The sequence below is a fragment of the Theropithecus gelada genome, chromosome 13 (assembly GCF_003255815.1).
Source record: "Theropithecus gelada isolate Dixy chromosome 13, Tgel_1.0, whole genome shotgun sequence".
NCBI lineage: Eukaryota > Metazoa > Chordata > Mammalia > Primates > Cercopithecidae > Theropithecus > Theropithecus gelada.
Genome location: NC_037681.1, coordinates 81,579,001 through 81,596,788, shown reverse-complemented (window position 1 = coordinate 81,596,788; position 17,788 = coordinate 81,579,001). Strand labels below are relative to the sequence as shown.

The following is a 17,788-nucleotide window of genomic DNA, read 5'->3' as shown; positions in this document are numbered from 1 at the left end:
TCCTGTTCTATTTTATTCTTATTGCTGTTATTAGATTCTAATAAGTTTACTCTCTTGAGAAGTAGAATCAATAGCCAAACTTATTTTAGGTTTTGTGGGCATTCTAAAGGATCACTTAGGAGATCAGTTATTTTAAATGCCATGCCAAAAGGAAATGACACTTCCTAGGTTTTAATAGTTTTCATCAGAGATGGCCAAGTAGAAACATGGGTACATGCAGAGACCCAAAACTGGTTTGGAGAAAAACAGCAGGACAGAGGCTGTTTTATAACATAAAAGCAAACTTGAAAAAACAATTTATTATCTCCAAGATGACTAAACACTTGGCTTCCACTGGAAAGAAATTGTTCATTGACTTTCCCTAAAGGTAATCTGGCAGACAAATTTTTGTTTGAAAGTTACAACTGTTTTATAGTAATGGCTGAAGTGAAATTGCTCTTCAGCCCTGACTATAATATCCTATCCTAGGGCAATGAAAGCTACCTGCCTTACTGTAGCTTTATTCATCAGGTGTAAAAGCAAGTTTGGTTGTGGTTTTTTTTTTTTTTTTTTTTTAATCCTTGGTACATTAATAATATTATATAATTTGTTCAGTCAGCCAATCAAATTAAATATATTGAGCATTCCTTTCAAACTCATTTGATGTACCATTCATATCATATATTTACTCATCTATTTTATTGTTACTTTAAACCTTTTTATTTAATTCTCTACATGTCTGTGTCCCAGGTCTCCAAATTGAGTTGTTAGTTAGGTAAAGGATAGGCCTTGTTTTATATTGTAGCACTTAGGATATTGGCCCTTATAGTTGTTGCTTCTCTTTTTATCCTGTTATGTTAATTACTCCATTCCATCCAGGCTGCCTGATTGTTTCTTTCTCAGGGAGGTATAATAAATACTCCAGGAATCTACCACAAACTCCTTGGATAATTGATGGAGAAAGAAAGCTGGAATCTTCAGTGGAAGAATTAATTTCAGATCATCTGTTGGCAGTATTCAAAGCAGAGAGTAAGTGTTACAATCTTCATACTTTATTTCTTTTTTTTTGAGATAGGGGCTTTCTTTGTCAACTAGGCTAGATTACAGTAGCACAATCACAGTTCATGGCAGCCTTAACCTTCTGGGCTCAAATGATCTGCCCACCTTGGTCTCCCAAAGTCCTGGGATTATAGGCATAAGCCACCCCACCTGACCTAATCTTCATATTTTATTCTCTTTTTTTTGAGAGAGAGGGGGTCTCACCCTGTCACCCAGGCTGGAGCGCAGCCTCAACCTCCCAGGCTGAAGCAACCCTCCCATTTCAGTGTCCTGAGTAGCTGGGACCACAGGTATGGGCCACCATGCTCGGTTATTTTTTAATATATTTTTAGAGATGGGACTCTCACTACGTAGCCCAGGCTGGTCTTGAACTCCGGGGCTCAAGTGCCCCTCCTGCCTGGGATTCCCAAAGTGCTGGGATTATAGGCAGGAGCCACTGTACTCGGCCATATATTTAATACACTGACATTCATGAATAGAGTTCTTGGAGGTGGTAAGAAAAATTTCTATGTTTTGTTAATCACTACCAAGTCTGGGCCTCTTGGCCATAGGCTTCCTGTGAACAGGGATCATCATGTTCTGGGTGCCACTGGCCTGGGCTGGATTTCAGCCAAGGCACTCAAGAATATCTGCCTGTCCTCTCTCAAGATGACTGCTCTGCCGGGTGTAGTGGCGCGTGCCTGCAATCCCAGCACTCTGGGAGACTGAGGCAGGCGAATCACTTGCAGTCAGGAATTCAAGACCAGCCTGGGCAACATGGTGAGACCCTGTATCTACTAAAAATACGAAAATTAGCCAGTCCTGTTGGTGCACACCTATAGTCCCAGCTACTTAGAAGGCTGAGGCACGAATCGCTTGAACCCAGGAGGCGGAGGTTGCAGTGAGCTGAGATCACACTACTGCACTCCAGCCTGGGTGAAAGAGTGAGATTCTGCCTAAGAAAATAAAAAATAAAGTAAAAAAATGACTGTTCTTTCCTGGGGAAATTCAAAACAACTGAAACTAAATGAATGCACCTAAGCCCTGACCTTGGTACACCTCTGCCTTGGCCTCTTTGGGGGAATATGAGGAAATTAAAACACATCTTCCACATCCAGTGCTTCTTCAAGAGTAATCACTGGCAAGTGTTTGGCTTCTCTCTTAACCTATAAAGTGTCCTGGAATAAAGTTCAGGCCTAGATAAAGTAAATCAACAGCAGCCATTTTACAAAGACTGAATGACAGTTGTATTGTTTTTGAATTTAGGTATTAACGAGCCTAGGTTCGTGGGATGAGTCAGGTTCCATCAGGTTTATGTTTTCCTTGTCTCAACAGGCCTGTCAGGTCAAAGGCAGCATAAAGTCTTGTGATTTCAATTGCAGGAAATTGTGTTACACGTCAGGAAAAACTGCAGGGCATGAATGATGTTACTCTTTGGAATGAGGCTCCTAGCATAATTAGAAAACCTTTTTTTTTTTTTTTTGTGAGACAGAGTCTTACTTTGTTGCCCAGGCTATAGTGCAGTAGTGTGATCATGGCTCACTGTAGCCTTTACCTCCTGGGCTCAAGCAATCCTCCTGCCTCAGCCTCCCAAGTAGCTGGGACTACAGGTATGTACCACCATGCCTGGCTAATTTTTTTGTATTTTTTGTGGAGATGAAGTTTTGCCATGTTGCCAAGGCTAGTCTCAAACTCCTGAGCTCGAGCAATCCATCTGCCTCAGCCTCCCAAAGTGCTGAGATTACAGACGTGAACCACCACACTCAGCCAGCAAACCCTTTTTTGACAGACCAGCTAGAAATCCATCCTTCTCTCTGAAAGACCTTAAGATAAACATGCTTTGATCATGACAAACACATGGTCTAGATGAGACATGGCTGACCCTTCCAGCTCCCTGACTTGCAAGGAGGAAAGAGAAACACTTCAAACCACATCCCTCTTATAATTTGTTGCCTATCGCATAGGTGGACCTTCTTTAAGGGTCTTTAAGAATTTTTTACTGGATGGAAAAAAAAGTATCCCAGCACCCTAATATTTTCCCAAATCTTAGCAGTAAAGACCCTGGACTATTGCCATGAGCTTTTTTGCCCACTTAATTTGGTATTTACAAATGAATTATCATGTAAGACTTATGCAGATTATGAAGGGATGAAAATAAAGCTTTAGCACAAAAAGTTTCATCTGATTTCTTTTTGGGGCCACCTGTCACACCAACTGTCAGGTTCCAGCCCAAGCTGAAGACTGAAGGGAGTGGGTTGACGAGTGGCGGGTAGCTGAAAGAACACTCAGGGAGACATAGGGAGTTTTGGACATGGCTTTATTCTCTCTCTCTCTGGGCAAAAGCCCAGGCATGAGCCATATGTACAGCATCAGCAGGATAGTTATACCTTTTACAGACAATAGTGGCTCCAAGCCAAGCGCAAGTTCATGTGAGTGATCACCTAATGTGCCTCACGTGGTGTGGTTACATAATGTGTGGGGTTGCGCGCCTGCGCACCAAACCTGCTGAGTCATGCTGTACTGGAAGGCTGCCTCAATCTACTCCTGACTAAAGCGCAGCCATTTCCCTTATACTCCACCCTCCAGGCTGAGGGTGTCCTCTGGGCAGGGCCCTGAATCCATAGTCCACAACAACAATACAGAGAGCAACAGATCACTACTAGGATCTCAACTATGCTACTTATGTCTATTAGGGCCCAGCATAGGCCAGAGCCTGGGGATGCCCACCATCTCTGCAGGGGGTCATCAGTAAAGCCCTCAACTGTCTTAATCTCCCGTGAGACCCCTTGCAGAGCTGCTTTTATGTTCTGCTGATTATCCGGGATAAAGGTACAGCATTGTGTTATGTTTATACAGACCATGATGGGTAGCCATCCCACAGTGGTATTACCCCAATGTTGCTCTATGCACCACAGTGCCTGGGCTGGGGGTACTACATGTTCCCCCACTGACCAGCTCCATCCATCATAAATGCCATGGGCCAACCAGGGGGCAAGCATGCCATGGGTCTTGCAGCATCCTTTGTCCAAAACTTGTGCATTGTGTTCCAGGCGTCAGCCGTGGGACCTCAAGTCTCCAACCATGTTCACTTCTCTACAGATGTGGGATGTATGTGCCAGGGCAAACCATCCACAGCTGCTGCTGGAAGGGCGGTACAGATCCAACAGTTGGAAACATTGGTCACCTCAGCACAGGTGTGGGCCCAATCCACAGTGCAGTTGGAGCATGTGAACCCAAAGGGCTTGTACCTGCTGAATAACCCGCTTGGCTGCTAGGAAGGCAGTCTCAGCCACATCATCCCAATCTCAGGCAAGAGGGGTGTTGTTGCTTCTAAATCTCAATATCCTGCTACATCAAGTGCAACACCAAGTGTCGGGTTCCAGCCCAAGCGGAGGACCGAGGGCAGTGGGTGGATGAGTGGTGGGCAGCTGAAAGAACACTCAAGGAATCGTAGTGAGTTTCAACATGGCTTTATTCTCTGTCTCTGGGTGCAAGCCCCAGTCTGAATGGTATGTACAGCGTCAGCAGGGTAGTTATACATTTTACAGACAATAGTGGTACCGAGCCAAGCACTAGCTCATGTGAGTGAGCACCTAATGTGCCTCACGTGGCGTGGTTACATAATGAGTGGGGTTGTGCACCTGCACTCTAAACCCACTGAGTCATGCTGTGCCGGAAGGCCACCTCAGCCTACTCTTGACTAAAGCACAGCCATTTCCCTTATGCCACCTTACTCCTTTTCTTTAAGAAGATTCAAGAAAGTTTCAGTTCTATTTGGGCCCCAGGGAAGACCCTGTTATCTCTAGGGCTGCTGGAGGACTGACTCTGAAACAGTTGTGTTTTCCCCCTTACAATTTTTAATGAAGGTGGTTTGTTGTCATTTTCCATTTGATGGGGGGAAAATTATTCCCAAACTGAAAAGAAGAATATTGCATGTTTGATAGCTGTAAATGTGTCCTGACATAATTTATTGAGAGTCCCCTGAGAAAAAGCAGACCTCTGGGCCTCAGTGCTAACTGGCTCCCTGTCAGGAGACAAAATCTTGTTGTTTGAAATCTCTGATTGATAACATCAATTTGCTGAACCTGTCCTTCTCAGATATATTACTTATTATTGATTAGTGGTTCACATCTGACAACTCTGGGAAGATGGTTCTAACTGTGGTACTCCTAAGTGTTAAAGTTCTATAAACTGAGCCAGTATTGCATGGAGCAGTGTGGCTACCTATATAAACATCCCTTCCCCTATGTGAGATATACAAACTTGTTTCTCAGTCACTTCAGACTGCATGTCTTATTATCTACTTGTTAATTCCCTAATGAGTAATAATTTTGACATGCTCTCAAAAATCTGTATGTCTAAGAAATCTTCTCCTAATATATTTATTAATTCACTTATTGAATACATACTTTCCATGTCAGTTCCCTGCTAAAAACTGGTCAATGACTGGCTACAGGATGAAGTCCACTTACCTGGATATTCTGGGTCCTTCATTGTCTGGCCTGTGCCCATCTTTCGGTCCCATTGTCTGTCTGTCCCAAGTACGAGGACCACTGCAGATTAGCTGAACCCCTTATACTTCTTGATCACTCTTGCCCTTGATTTTGGTTTTTAGGGGAATGAGACAAGGCACAATGTGAGTTTAAAAACTCAACTAAGTTTTAAGCATGTATTTTCTAATACTTAAGGGAGTGGCTTCTTTTCCTTTTTTGTCAGCTGCCATTTATAATTGCACACTAGTAAGTTTTCAGGTTTGCCCCCCCAAATTTCTCTCACTCTGAGGTCCAAGGATGTTTCCTTAATTTTCAGGTTTGAAACATTTTTCTTTTTTTTTTTTTTTTGAGACGGAGTCTCGCCCTGTCACCCAGGCTGGAGTGCAGTGGCACGATCTGGGCTCACTGCAAACTCCACCTTCCGGGTTCACGCCATTCTCCTGCCTCAGCCTCCTGAGTAGCTCGGACTACAGGCACGTGCCACCACACCCAGCTAATTTTTTTGTATTTTTAACAGAGATGGGTTTCACCATGTTAGCCAGGATGGTCTCGATCTCCTGACTTCATGATCCACCCGCCTCAGCCTCCCAAAGTGCTGGGATTACAGGTATGAGTCACCGTGCCCAGCCTGGTTTGAAACATTTTTCTAAAAGATCAGTAAATATGCCTTCTCCTTTAGCCTGGATCAAATGCTTTTGTGGCCTTCTCAAGGGCCTAGCTTTCTACACCTCTTTCTTACTGATGGGCTGGAATTTGTGGGAAGTTTTATGGCTGACTTATGAATTTAAGATTTCTGCTCCTTCAGTAACTAGTAGACTTAGCTCTTCGAGGCCTGTTCATTCCCTTCACCCCTACCAGTCACAGGTTCCTGTTCAGTCACTGTGGACCCCCTGTTTTCCTGACAGGGCTGACTGGGAGACAGGGATGGGCAGGTAGAAGTCAAATCGTAGCCCCAAGGAGTCTGCATCTTCGGCTTCCCAGATGCCCTTTTTGAATTCACCACTGAGCCATGGCCATCCATCTGTTGTTAGCACTACAGGTTGAGTCTGTTGACTCTGATTAGAAGATACTGATGTTCCTATGGATTTATTAGTAACTTCACACTGGAGTGTAAACACAGAATGGAGAGTTTTTTGGGACTTAGTGGTTCACAGACTCCTACTTCCTGCCTGGCCTAGTTCTGTGTCTAAAAACGTAGTTGTATAAGCCCCTTGCCTTTAAAACAAAACAAAACAAAACAAAAAAACAATTTTCCTATTCCAATATTTGCAGCTTTTAGTCTGTGATGATCTACTTATGATAGAGCATACACTGGTTTTATCACGTTTCCAGCTTTGGTTTGATGACATATATAATGAATTTGCTTTTTGGAGTCAGACCTTTTTTTCCCTCCTTTTTCTTTCATGGAGTTTAATTCTTAAATAATGAATGTTTTTGCTTGGTTGTGTTTTAAGGAAAAAGAGAAAGATGGTAGAGTTTTTACCATAGGCTTATGGCCAGAGAGGTGGTGGGCTCTTCTTCCAAACAGGACTCTGCCTTGGCTTTCCCATGGGATGGTAGTTAAGGTCAGATTTTAACATCAGAAACACCTAGCTCTGCCATTTACTTGTGCGACCTTGGGATCATTACCTAACTTTTCTGAAGCTTGGTGTTCTTTTATTTTGTACTTACTTTATAAGGTTATAATAAGGATTAAATAGTACATGGTTCAGGTGCAGTGGCTCACACCTGTAATTCCGGTGCTTTGGTAGGCCAAAGCAGGAGAATAGCTTGAATTCAGGAGTTAAAGACCAGCCTGGGCAATAAAGCAAGACCTTATCTCTACAAAAATTAAAAAATTAGCCAGGTGTGCTGGTGTGCACTTGTGATCCTAGCTACTTGGGAGGCTGAGACAAGAGGATTGATTGGGCCCAGGAGTTTGAGGTTGCAGTCGGCCATGATCATGGTACTGCACTCCAGCCTGGGTGACAGAGTAAGATCTCATTTCTAAGAAAAAAAAATAAGTAAATAAAATTTAAATCATATATATAAAATTTTTAGTCCAATGCCTGGCATATAATAAGTTCTCAATAAATGGTGTTTACTATTAGCATTACTATTTTTAGTAGAGATTGACATTAGAGGTGGGACGATGACTCTCCCAGGGGATTCTCCTGTAGATTGTTCAAGACCTTCAATTGGGTTTCTACCAAAGGTTGGGAATGAATATCTTAGGGCTATGATGTCTCTAATTTTTTTTTTCTTTATCTGCTTTTCAAAGGTTTTAATTTTTCATCCTCTGGAAGAGAAGATGTAGATGTGAGAACATTAGGAAATGGTAAGACTGCAACAGCATCACCTGATTAGAACTAACTTTCTGATATTCATCCTTTCTAGACAGCAGGCTTAGTAGTCACTCAGTGAAAAACAAAGTGAGCAAGGTCGAGAGCTTCTCCAAGGGAGGAAGCTTTGTGGATTATGGAGGCCCCTTTATGAATTATATGAAATACACCTTAACAGGAATCATTTCTTCAGAGGCCATCCTGATTGCATACCTGTAGGTTATAAGGGACTTGTATGTGCATTAACAAAGAGGTGCCTGATTTTTTATCCAAAAGTTTGATTATTAATTTTTTCATTTAATAACATTTCAGAAGTACCAATACAGTTTTCAAAATGTACATCTTCATTTAAAAAGTGATTCTGCTGTCTTAACCTTCATGTCTCTCATTTTACCCTGCTGCATTATCGGAAAGATGATGACATTTAATCCTCAACTGTTTGAGACTTATAGTTCCTTCCTCTCATGGAACCAAAGCTTTTCCATTTCACTAGTGGATCAGGCTAGGAGGATGGATTTCAACAGGGCATTGCTGCATGTGACAACTTTACATTAGTGTAACTAAGTTAATTAGCAGTTATTTGAACTGTGTTTTGTAATTAACACAGGCTTGTTCATGGGCCTTTGGGAAAGCAGTCATTTTCACATATTGCCTGTGCTGGGGTTTAGCAGCCCTTCTGCCCCCACAAAAAGCCCCTTGATTCTTCTCACACATTCTTCCCTCCCTCAGATGTAGTCATGTCACTAAACTTTCAGTCCTCTAGAGCTCAACTCATTTTTCACACCTCCTAACCCTCTTGCATTAGCCCAAATGTTAACTCCATCAACACGTTTCTGTTTCATGACGGGGTGTGTGCTGCCAGGAAGGCCCTTTGCAATTGAGCTGGTGAATCCTCATAGAGTACATTTCACTTCACAAGAAATTAAGGAACTTCAGCAGGTAAACCACTTCATGACATGGAAATCGTCATGTTTCTGCAATTCTGTAACTGAGCTAGACTTGCTAATTGTTTTTCTTTTTCTGCTACTACAGAAAATTAATAACTCATCTAACAAAATCCAAGTACGTGACTTGCAGCTTGTCACAAGGTAAGAGTAGGCTCACTGGAGACGATTTCGAAGGGATGTTTTAGTTGCAGGTCATATATCTTGATAAGGGAATTGCATCCAGAATATATAAAGAACTCTTAACAACCCAACTAAAAATGGGGAAATGATTAAGTAGACGTTTCTGCAAGGAGGATATAGGAATAGCCGATTAATGTATGAAAAAATGCTCAACATAATTAGTCATTGGGGAAATACAAATCTTAACCACTTCTAGATATTATATATGCAAGAGAAATGAAAACAAACATCCACACAAAGACTTGTACATGATATTCCTAGTAACATTATTCACAATAGCAAAGAAGTAGAAACTACCCAAGTGTCTATGAATAAACAAAATGTGATATATCCATACAATGGAATATTACTTGGTAATAAAAAGGAATGAAGTACTGATACATGCTGCAACCTGGATGAACCTTGAAAACATTATGAAATGAAAGTAGCCAGTCACCAAGCACCACGTACTGTATGATTTCATTATATGAAATGTTCAGAATAGGTAAATCTATAGAGATAGAAAGTCAGTTAATGGTTGTCTAGGGCTTGGGGAGAATAATAATGGGAAGTGACACTAATGGGTACAAAGTTTCTTTTTCGGGGTGATGAAAGTTTCTAAAACTAGATTGTGGTAATAGCTGGACAACTCTGAAAACATACTAAAAATCATTGAATTGTACAGTTAAAACTGAGAAATTATATGTAAATTATATCTCATTGGAACTATTTTTAAAGAAAGGTTAATTTGGGGCAAGGTTTGTTTGCATTTTATTTATTTGGACAAGCTTTTAAAAATTGTTTTTGTTTAGAGAGGCAATAGGACATATGAAAGAAGGTGAAGAAGAAAAGACAAAGACCTACAGTGCCTTAATATGGACAGATAAAGCGATCCAGAAGAAAGACATTGAATTCCTAAATGACATAAAGGTAGTTTAAGTGTGCTTGTTCTTTTTATTTCATTTTTCTGTTGCCTATCAAAGATCCCATTGTCTTCTAATTTATTACTAGCAAGTCACAGGGCATGGGCTTTGGGGTCAGCAAGACCTGGGTTCCACGCCTGGTTCTGCCACTGACTAGCTGAAGGACTGGGTGTGTCATCTAACCTGCTCGAGCGGCAGTGTGGCCAGTGGGGAAGAGCCCCACTCTGAAGACAGACTGCCTGGGTGCAAATCCGGGATCTGCATTTCTGAGCTCTGTGGCTTTGGACAAGTTACTTAACCTCTTTCTGCTTCAATTTCTTCATCTATAAAATTAGTTAAAATAATTAAATGAGTTTAATTAGATAAAGCACTTAGAACAGTACCTGGCACATAGGAAAAACTCGGCAATGCTATTATCATCTTTGGTCATTTGTCAAAAATAAATATAAAATAGCACTTATCTAATAGAACTGAGGCTGAGATTAAGTACATGAGTAAAACACATGATAATATATGTAAAGCACATGCATTTTGCCACATGTGAAGTTTTCCTATACCTGAGCATGTGTCTGCCTGTTCACGTGCATACTTTTTACCACCTGCCCCCACCTCTTCTTATAAAAATAGTTTACTTCCTTTTTTCCTTTTTTTTTTTTTTTTTTGAGACAGAGTCTTGCTCTTGTCACCAGGCTGGAGTGCAATGGCATGATCTCGGCTCACTGCAACCTCCGCCTCCCAGGTTCAGGTGATTCTCCTGCCTCAGCCTTCCGTGTAGCTGGGATTACAGGCGCCCGCCACCACACCTGGTTAATTTTTGTATTTTTAGTAGAGATGGGGTTTCGCCATGTTGGCCTGTCTGGTCTTGAATTCCTGACCTTGTCATCTGCCTGCCCCAGCCTCCCAAAGTGCTGGGACTACAGACATGAGCCACCGTGCCCAGCCAGAAACAGTTTATTTTCAAATGCAAGGAATGAGCATACATGGGCAGCACAGAGACACATATAGTTACCATTGTTTAAATAGGCAATATTTTGCAACAACCTGGATGACCTACTAGAAGGAACTGGTTTAATATTAATGACTTATCTGTATAATGGACTACTACTATTCAACCATTGAAAATTATGTGGTAGATAAATATTTATTGACACAGGAAAATGTTTCTGGTAAGTGCTAAGGAAAAAAATAAAAGTATAGACTCTAGAGAGGATGATATGCTGTGATTTAAGCCAGGGGTTCTCAACCCTCCGGTGGTACTGGCTGGTGACCTGTTAGGAATCTAGCCACACAGCAGAAAATGAGCAGTGGATGAGAGAGCAAAGCTTCATCTGTATTTGCAGCTGCTCCCCATCACTCACATTACCACCTGAGCTTTGTCTCCTGTCAGATCAGTGGTGGCATTAGATTCTTATAAAAGCGTGAACCCTGTTGGAAATGACACATGCGACGGATCTAGGTTGCATGCTCCTTATGAAAATCTAATGCCTGATGATCCATCAGTTGCAGGAAAACAAGCTCAGGGCTCCCACTGAATCTACATTATGGTGAGTTGTAAAATTATTTCATTATATATTACAATGTAATAATAATAGAAATAAAGTGCACAATAAATGTAACAAGCTTGAATCATCCCCAAACCATCCCCTCCTTCCCCAGTTCATAGAAAAATAGTCTTCCCAGAAACTGGTCCCTGGCACCAAAAAGGTTGGGGACTGCTGATTTAAGCACACACAAACGCATATATATGTATATGTATACACATATAGCGGATTATGTAGAAAACAAATTGTATGGCAAAAGATACTATAAATAGAATTTATACTTATGAAAAATATGAACACGCAACAAATAAAAATAGACAAAGAATATGAACCCGTTAGCTGCAAAAAGAATAACTCCAGTGGCCAAGAATCATTTGAAAAGGTTGATGTAACAATAAGACATCACTTTATTCCCCTTAGACTAATAATACCTATCGGTGGGTTGGAGTGGAGGAGAGTTCTCAGTAGAAATGTAGTGTTTCAGCCTTTTTCAAAAACAACATGGTAGTGACTGTAAACATTTAAAATATACTGAACTGTCCTGTAGAAATAAAACTCCAGTGCATAAGAATATGTACACAGTGTTTAAGGGCTTTAAGTGGCAGAATCAACAACAAAAAGACTGGGAACATAATCAGCGTCCCTCAATAAGGAAATGGTAGAGTAAATTGGGATATATACAGCTATTAAAAAAACAAAATCATGCCAGGCATGGTGGCTTATGCTTGTAATCCCAGCACTTTAGGAGGCTGAGGTGGGTGGATAACTTACTTGAGGTCAGGAGTTTGAGACCAGCCTGGCCAACATGGTGAAACCCCATCTCTACTGAAAACACAAAAAATTAGCCGGGTGTGGTGGTGCATGCCTGTAGTCCCAGCTACTTGGAAGGATAAGGCATGAGAATAGCTTGAACCCAGAGGTCAGAGATTGCAGTGAGCCAAGATTGCGTCACAGCACTCCAGCCTGGGGGACAGAGTCAGCCTGGGGAACAGAGTAAGACTGCATCTCAAAACAAAAGCAAAAACAAAACCAGCATATGACCCTATTTAATTTACATATTAGTATGTACATATGTACCTAAAAATGCCGGGAAAAAAGATAGAGGTATGTCTATATCTATGACTCATAGGAGCACTTATGACATGAGAAAAAAGCAAAGTGCAGAATAATGTTTATAGTATGAGTATTTTCGTAAAAACGTACAAATCATTCACCTGCTTAAAGAAGGTCATTTATAAAATGAGGAGATGGACTAGATCATCTCCAGTGGCCTCTCCAGTTCTCAGATTCTGTGATTCTATAGCTAAGGCCTTTTAGCTTTTGGCCATACTATGTAAGGTTCTTAGGATGGTAGTTATAATATAGACAGATATCTTTAAGATTGCAAAATGAATTTCTTATTTTTTTTATTTTTTATTTTTATTTATTTATTTATTTATTTTTTGAGGCGGAGTCTTGCTCTGTCGCCCCGGCTGGAGTGCAGTGGCCGGATCTCAGCTCACTGCAAGCTCCGCCTCCTGGGTTTACGCCATTCTCCTGCCTCAGCCTCCCGAGTAGCTGGGACTACAGGCGCTCGCCACCTCGCCCAGCTAGTTTTTTGTATTTTTTAGTAGAGACGGGGTTTCACTGGGTTAGCCAGGATGGTCTCGATCTCCTGACCTCATGATCCACCCGTCTCGGCCTCCCAAAGTGCTGGGATTACAGGCTTGAGCCACCGCGCCCAGCCGAATTTCTAAATTTCTCTATGCCTTCACATGGGTTGTACGAGTTATTGAGAATGCCGTGGGAATAATAAACTCATTTAAAAAATAGGTTCATAGTTTGGGGTAGCCATAGAGATAATTCAGAAAGAACGCTGAGGTCAGGTGCAGTGGCTCATGCCTGTAATCCCAACACTTTGGGAAGCCAAGGCAGGAGGATTGCTTGAGCCCACGAGGTCGAAGCCACAGTGAGCCATCATTGTGCCATTGCACTCCAGCCTGGGCTGAAAGATGATTTTCATAGGTACAGACTAAGTGGTGAAAGGGTCTCTTTTAATGGTGCATAGCCTAAGTAGACTGATGCAACTAGTTGATTTCAAATAATGTTTTTCGTTTTCAAATATTCCAGTTGGCATAAAAATTATAAAAACCGACTTACTTCCCCATACTGAGAAAAAGTCATTTCACATTTACTACTTATCCCCTCTTCAGGAGCAACCTATTTCTAAAAAAAAAAAAACAAGCATATGTGTGTGTTTGTGTGTTTCTGAAAACTCAGCAGTACAGGAGCAGCAGAGTGCAATATTAGAATAAATGAAGTAGTTTCCTTTTATCAACTAAAATCAAACAAACCAAAAAAGACATGTGACTCGTGGTATTTCCATTGACCGACTGTCTCATGGTCAAAGTACTAGGAATAACTCTAAAGGTAAAGGAAGCAGGGGAGAGGACTCCATAGATAGTCATTAATTTAAAGGCTGCTGTTTCTCTAAAGTGGAAGCCATGTCTTTATAGATTCCTTCACAGTTCAGCCTTGTCCTTTATTTATGGTTTTTTTTGTTGTTTTTTTTTTGTTTTGTTTTTTGTTTTTTTGTCTCTTTGACCAGAGAAAAATCAGGTCTTATGGAGACAGCTTATCTCATCAGGACAAAGTATTTCTGTAATAAAATCAAAGACTCATAAAAACCACAGAGTTAGGAGGAGCCATTGACTCACCACTCTGGTAAAAGCAGCCACACCCTTTCAAATGTGGTCTTTGTTAGAACTTGCTCTTTTTTTCTTGGTGGAGAACTTGATAGAGGAGAGACCAAACAGAAACCTTTCTTTCGTTAGCAGGCCTTCCGGCACTCAAGAACCTTGGAAATTAGGAAGAGTTGTTCCGACAAGAAAATGCAGAGGATTCAGTTCTTATGAATCTGAATTTCTGATTACGCTCAATTTTTAAAACTTGGAATTAGTTGACCTTTTACAGTGTTAACCTCTATTTCTTAATTTTTATCTTGTGACAGAAAATCTCTAACTTGAACGAATTGTGAGAAAAACAAGCCTGTGTCCCTAAAAAATCTGAAATGTAAAAAGACATGCAGTATTATTAGTTGCAAGCTGGGCTAACAAACATTGAAAGGGCCTGGTTTATTATGCACATTGATTTGTAATTATTATATTGAAATATCACCCTAAACAAGATGTATTAATATTAATATCTTTTCCAGATGTATCCTTTTGTATAACCCTTTTCCTTCACCAAAAAAAAACAAACAAACAAAAAAAAAACAAATCCAAACAACCCACCCCTGACAGTATGTATGTGGGTCTCCCTAAAACATGCAAACTCAGCGGGGCGCGGTGGCGCGCACCTATAATCCCAGCACTTTGGGAGGCTGAGGAGGGCAGATCACCTGAGGTCAGGAGTTGGAGATTAGCCTGGCCAATATGGTGAAACCACGTCTCTACCAAAAAAATACAAAAATTAGCTGAGCGTGGTGGCGTGTGCCTGTGATTCCGGCTACTCTGGAGGCTGAGGCAGGAGAATCGCTTGAACCCAGGAATTGGAGGTTGCAAGTGAGCAGAGATGGCGCCCCTGCACTCAAGCCTGGGCAACAACAGAGCGAGACCTTGTTTCAAACAAACGCAAACTGCCATACACCCAAGCGATGCTGATGTCCCACCTTCTGCAACCAGCCATTTCTCACGCAGCCTGAAATCCCCACTCTTAGGTCACTCTGTTGGGTTAGAAAACAAAGGTAAAGGGGCCGGGCGCGGTGGCTCACGCCTATAATCCCAGCACTTTGGGAGGCCGAGGCGGGCGAATCACAAGGTCAGGAGAAGTGAGACCAGTCTGGCTAACACGGTGAAACCCTGTCTCTACACGAATTAGCCTGGCGCGATGGCAGGCGCCTGTAGTCCCAGCTACTCAGAAGGCTGAGGCAGGAGAATCACTTGAACACGGGCGGCAGAGGCTGCGGTGAGCCGAGACTGCGCCACTGAGCTCCAGCCTGGGCGACAGAGCGAGACTCCGTCTCAAAAAAAGAAAAAAAAAAAAAAAAGTAAACAAAGGTAAAGGCCTTGTCTTTAGGGCAACCCGATAGACCTTAAGGGCAGGCCAGAACTCCAGGGCCTTCACCAATTTATTAAATATGAGAGTAAAAGAGACCTATTTACTTAAAAGCCCTCTTTAAATGGCGAGGTTACTGGGGCCCAGAAAATGAGTAATGATAGACTGGGTTCTGAGAAGTCCCACAGAGTTTGAACCTAACGGGACTCAATTCATTTTACCATTAATTAGTGTCCACCCCGTGATACAGATGGAGTTCTCTAAAGGAAACATCTGTGGTGAGCTATGGATGGTGAGGGAAGGGCTAAGATAGGCTTCACTGGGTGGCAAAGCTGTGACTCCGGGACTGTGTGTCACATTCTCCCCTAGGACTTAAAGATCGACCAGAAAACACCTTTGCGCGTCCTTCACCGAAGGCCCCTGGCTGTGCGAGCTCGCGTCATTCACTCCATGGAGACGCAGTACGTGGATGAGCACCACTTCCGCCTGCGCTTGAAAACTCAGGCCGGCACGTATCCTTCCACCTGCTGCACTGCCGCCATGAGCCAGAACCCTGTTGGAAAAGTTCATGCTGCCCTGGAAAACAGGGTCAGCTTGGTCTGGGAGGGATTCGGGAGAGGATTGTACTGCAGAAGAATATTTTTGTTTGTTTGTTCGATGTGTTTTTTTCCCACGAAATTTGTTTTTCAAAATGATTCTAAACACTGAGGTACCAGTGAGTTCAATGTCAGCTTTAAAGTTATGTTTCCTGTAATTGCCGTGTCTTACACAGTGCTGAGCGCATAGTATTCAGAAAATACTTTTGATGGATTCATTTGCTGTCTTGACATTATTTGCAAGTCACATATTTATGACCATATTTGGGTCTTTTCAACATTTCAAGTGTTTGCCTCGGATGATTAAACACAGGTAGTAGATGGGAATAGCACTACTTTACATCATGATCTTTTACTTGGCCACTGGCCTAGTACAACAGAGAATAGCTTTGTCTACGTACCTTGTGAAAAAAACAAAACTAAAACGACTCAGATGACATATCATTATCACCATTTTCAGACTGCAAAGAGCTTTGACTGTATTACAGAAAGGTTGAGATTCAGAGTTAAAATATCCATAGTCCAAGGCTGATAATTTGTTCATAATCTAACCTGACTTGTATGATTTTTGTATCAGAACTGAGTCGCTGATTAAAATATATCAGGGAGCTCTAACAGGCTTAGCTTTAGTTTGCTTTTTGAAGGTCTTCCTAGTTTTTGTTTGCTTCTTGGTTTTATATTATTATGTGATCCAATAGCATGAAGTGACAAAATGCCTTCTAACTGGTATAGAACTAATGATGTACTATTGTATGTGTGTGTGTATATGTAACACATATACACACACACACTATATATATATAGAAAAAAAGCAAGTTTTAATTACCAAATACCATTCTTACTATATTGCTGTAACTAGTCTGCCTGCCCTTCACCACCAACCTGCATTCACTTCTTCCCCTGCACTACCCTAGGACCTGGATTTACTCAGCTAAGCCAAGTATAGGTTATCTACTCTTAAAATCTTCTAAATTCTGTAATTTGCATCAATTTCAATTTCAACTCCAGTGGATAGATCTTTGTATCTCTATTGTTTGGAGCATATTTGCCTATTATGGATGGAATTTCAAGTCATGTATATATTTTTTAAAAATCTTCTTACCTAATCCTGGCTTTTAGTTTTGGTGGGCCAAGGAGAAATGTCTTTTGTAGAATTTGATGTCTTTTCAATCCTATTAAAACATTCTTAGAACTACCCATGTACATGTACTTAAGGTATTAGCCAAGAAAAACTATGTGTTAAAGCTTTAGATGCCACATGGTTATACACAGAAGTATATGAATTTTTCACTTACTAAATTTACTTTATATATACCTTATATATTTACATCGATCAGTGCACTGAGATAGCTCATTTGACTTAAACCTTGTCCCTCTGGTTAGGAATAAGAACATCTCTGGATGTTTTAACTGGTTATTCTGGGGCTATTTGGTTTTCTGTCTTCATCATTGCTATGCAGAAGGGGATTCTTTAAAGAAAATGAGAGACAATAAATAACAATTGTTGGGTAGTTGTGAGTTTATAAAAAAAGACAGTTACTAGATAATTATATGTCTTGTGCTTTAGTCAAAACATTTGGCAAAGGTAGAGTGAGTAAAACGTTCAGACAGTGAGGACATAATATCAGTATATTATAGTATAGATTTTTCACCATCTAGAAACAAATTTGTTTCTCTATTCAAGTTCCATTAATTATGTTCTACTAAATGCTGGTTTGTAGAACAAAACATAATGCTGCATTTTTACTGAATGGTG

General features: G+C 41.1%; 1 protein-coding gene across 4 annotated transcripts in view; it reads left to right on the top strand.

The window, feature by feature from the left end:
* The window catches only part of PUS10 (pseudouridylate synthase 10), an 85,774-nt gene that overhangs the window by 62,664 nt on the left and 5,322 nt on the right, over positions 1-17,788 (top strand). For all 4 annotated transcript variants that reach the window (XM_025354555.1, XM_025354551.1, XM_025354554.1 and 1 more), the window contains 6 exons: positions 883-1,008; positions 7,771-7,827; positions 8,694-8,770; positions 8,864-8,919; positions 9,750-9,867; positions 15,806-15,948. In XM_025354555.1, coding sequence (XP_025210340.1) covers positions 883-1,008; positions 7,771-7,827; positions 8,694-8,770; positions 8,864-8,919; positions 9,750-9,867; positions 15,806-15,948 — 577 coding nt within the window. The remainder of the gene's footprint in view (positions 1-882; positions 1,009-7,770; positions 7,828-8,693; positions 8,771-8,863; positions 8,920-9,749; positions 9,868-15,805; positions 15,949-17,788) is intronic.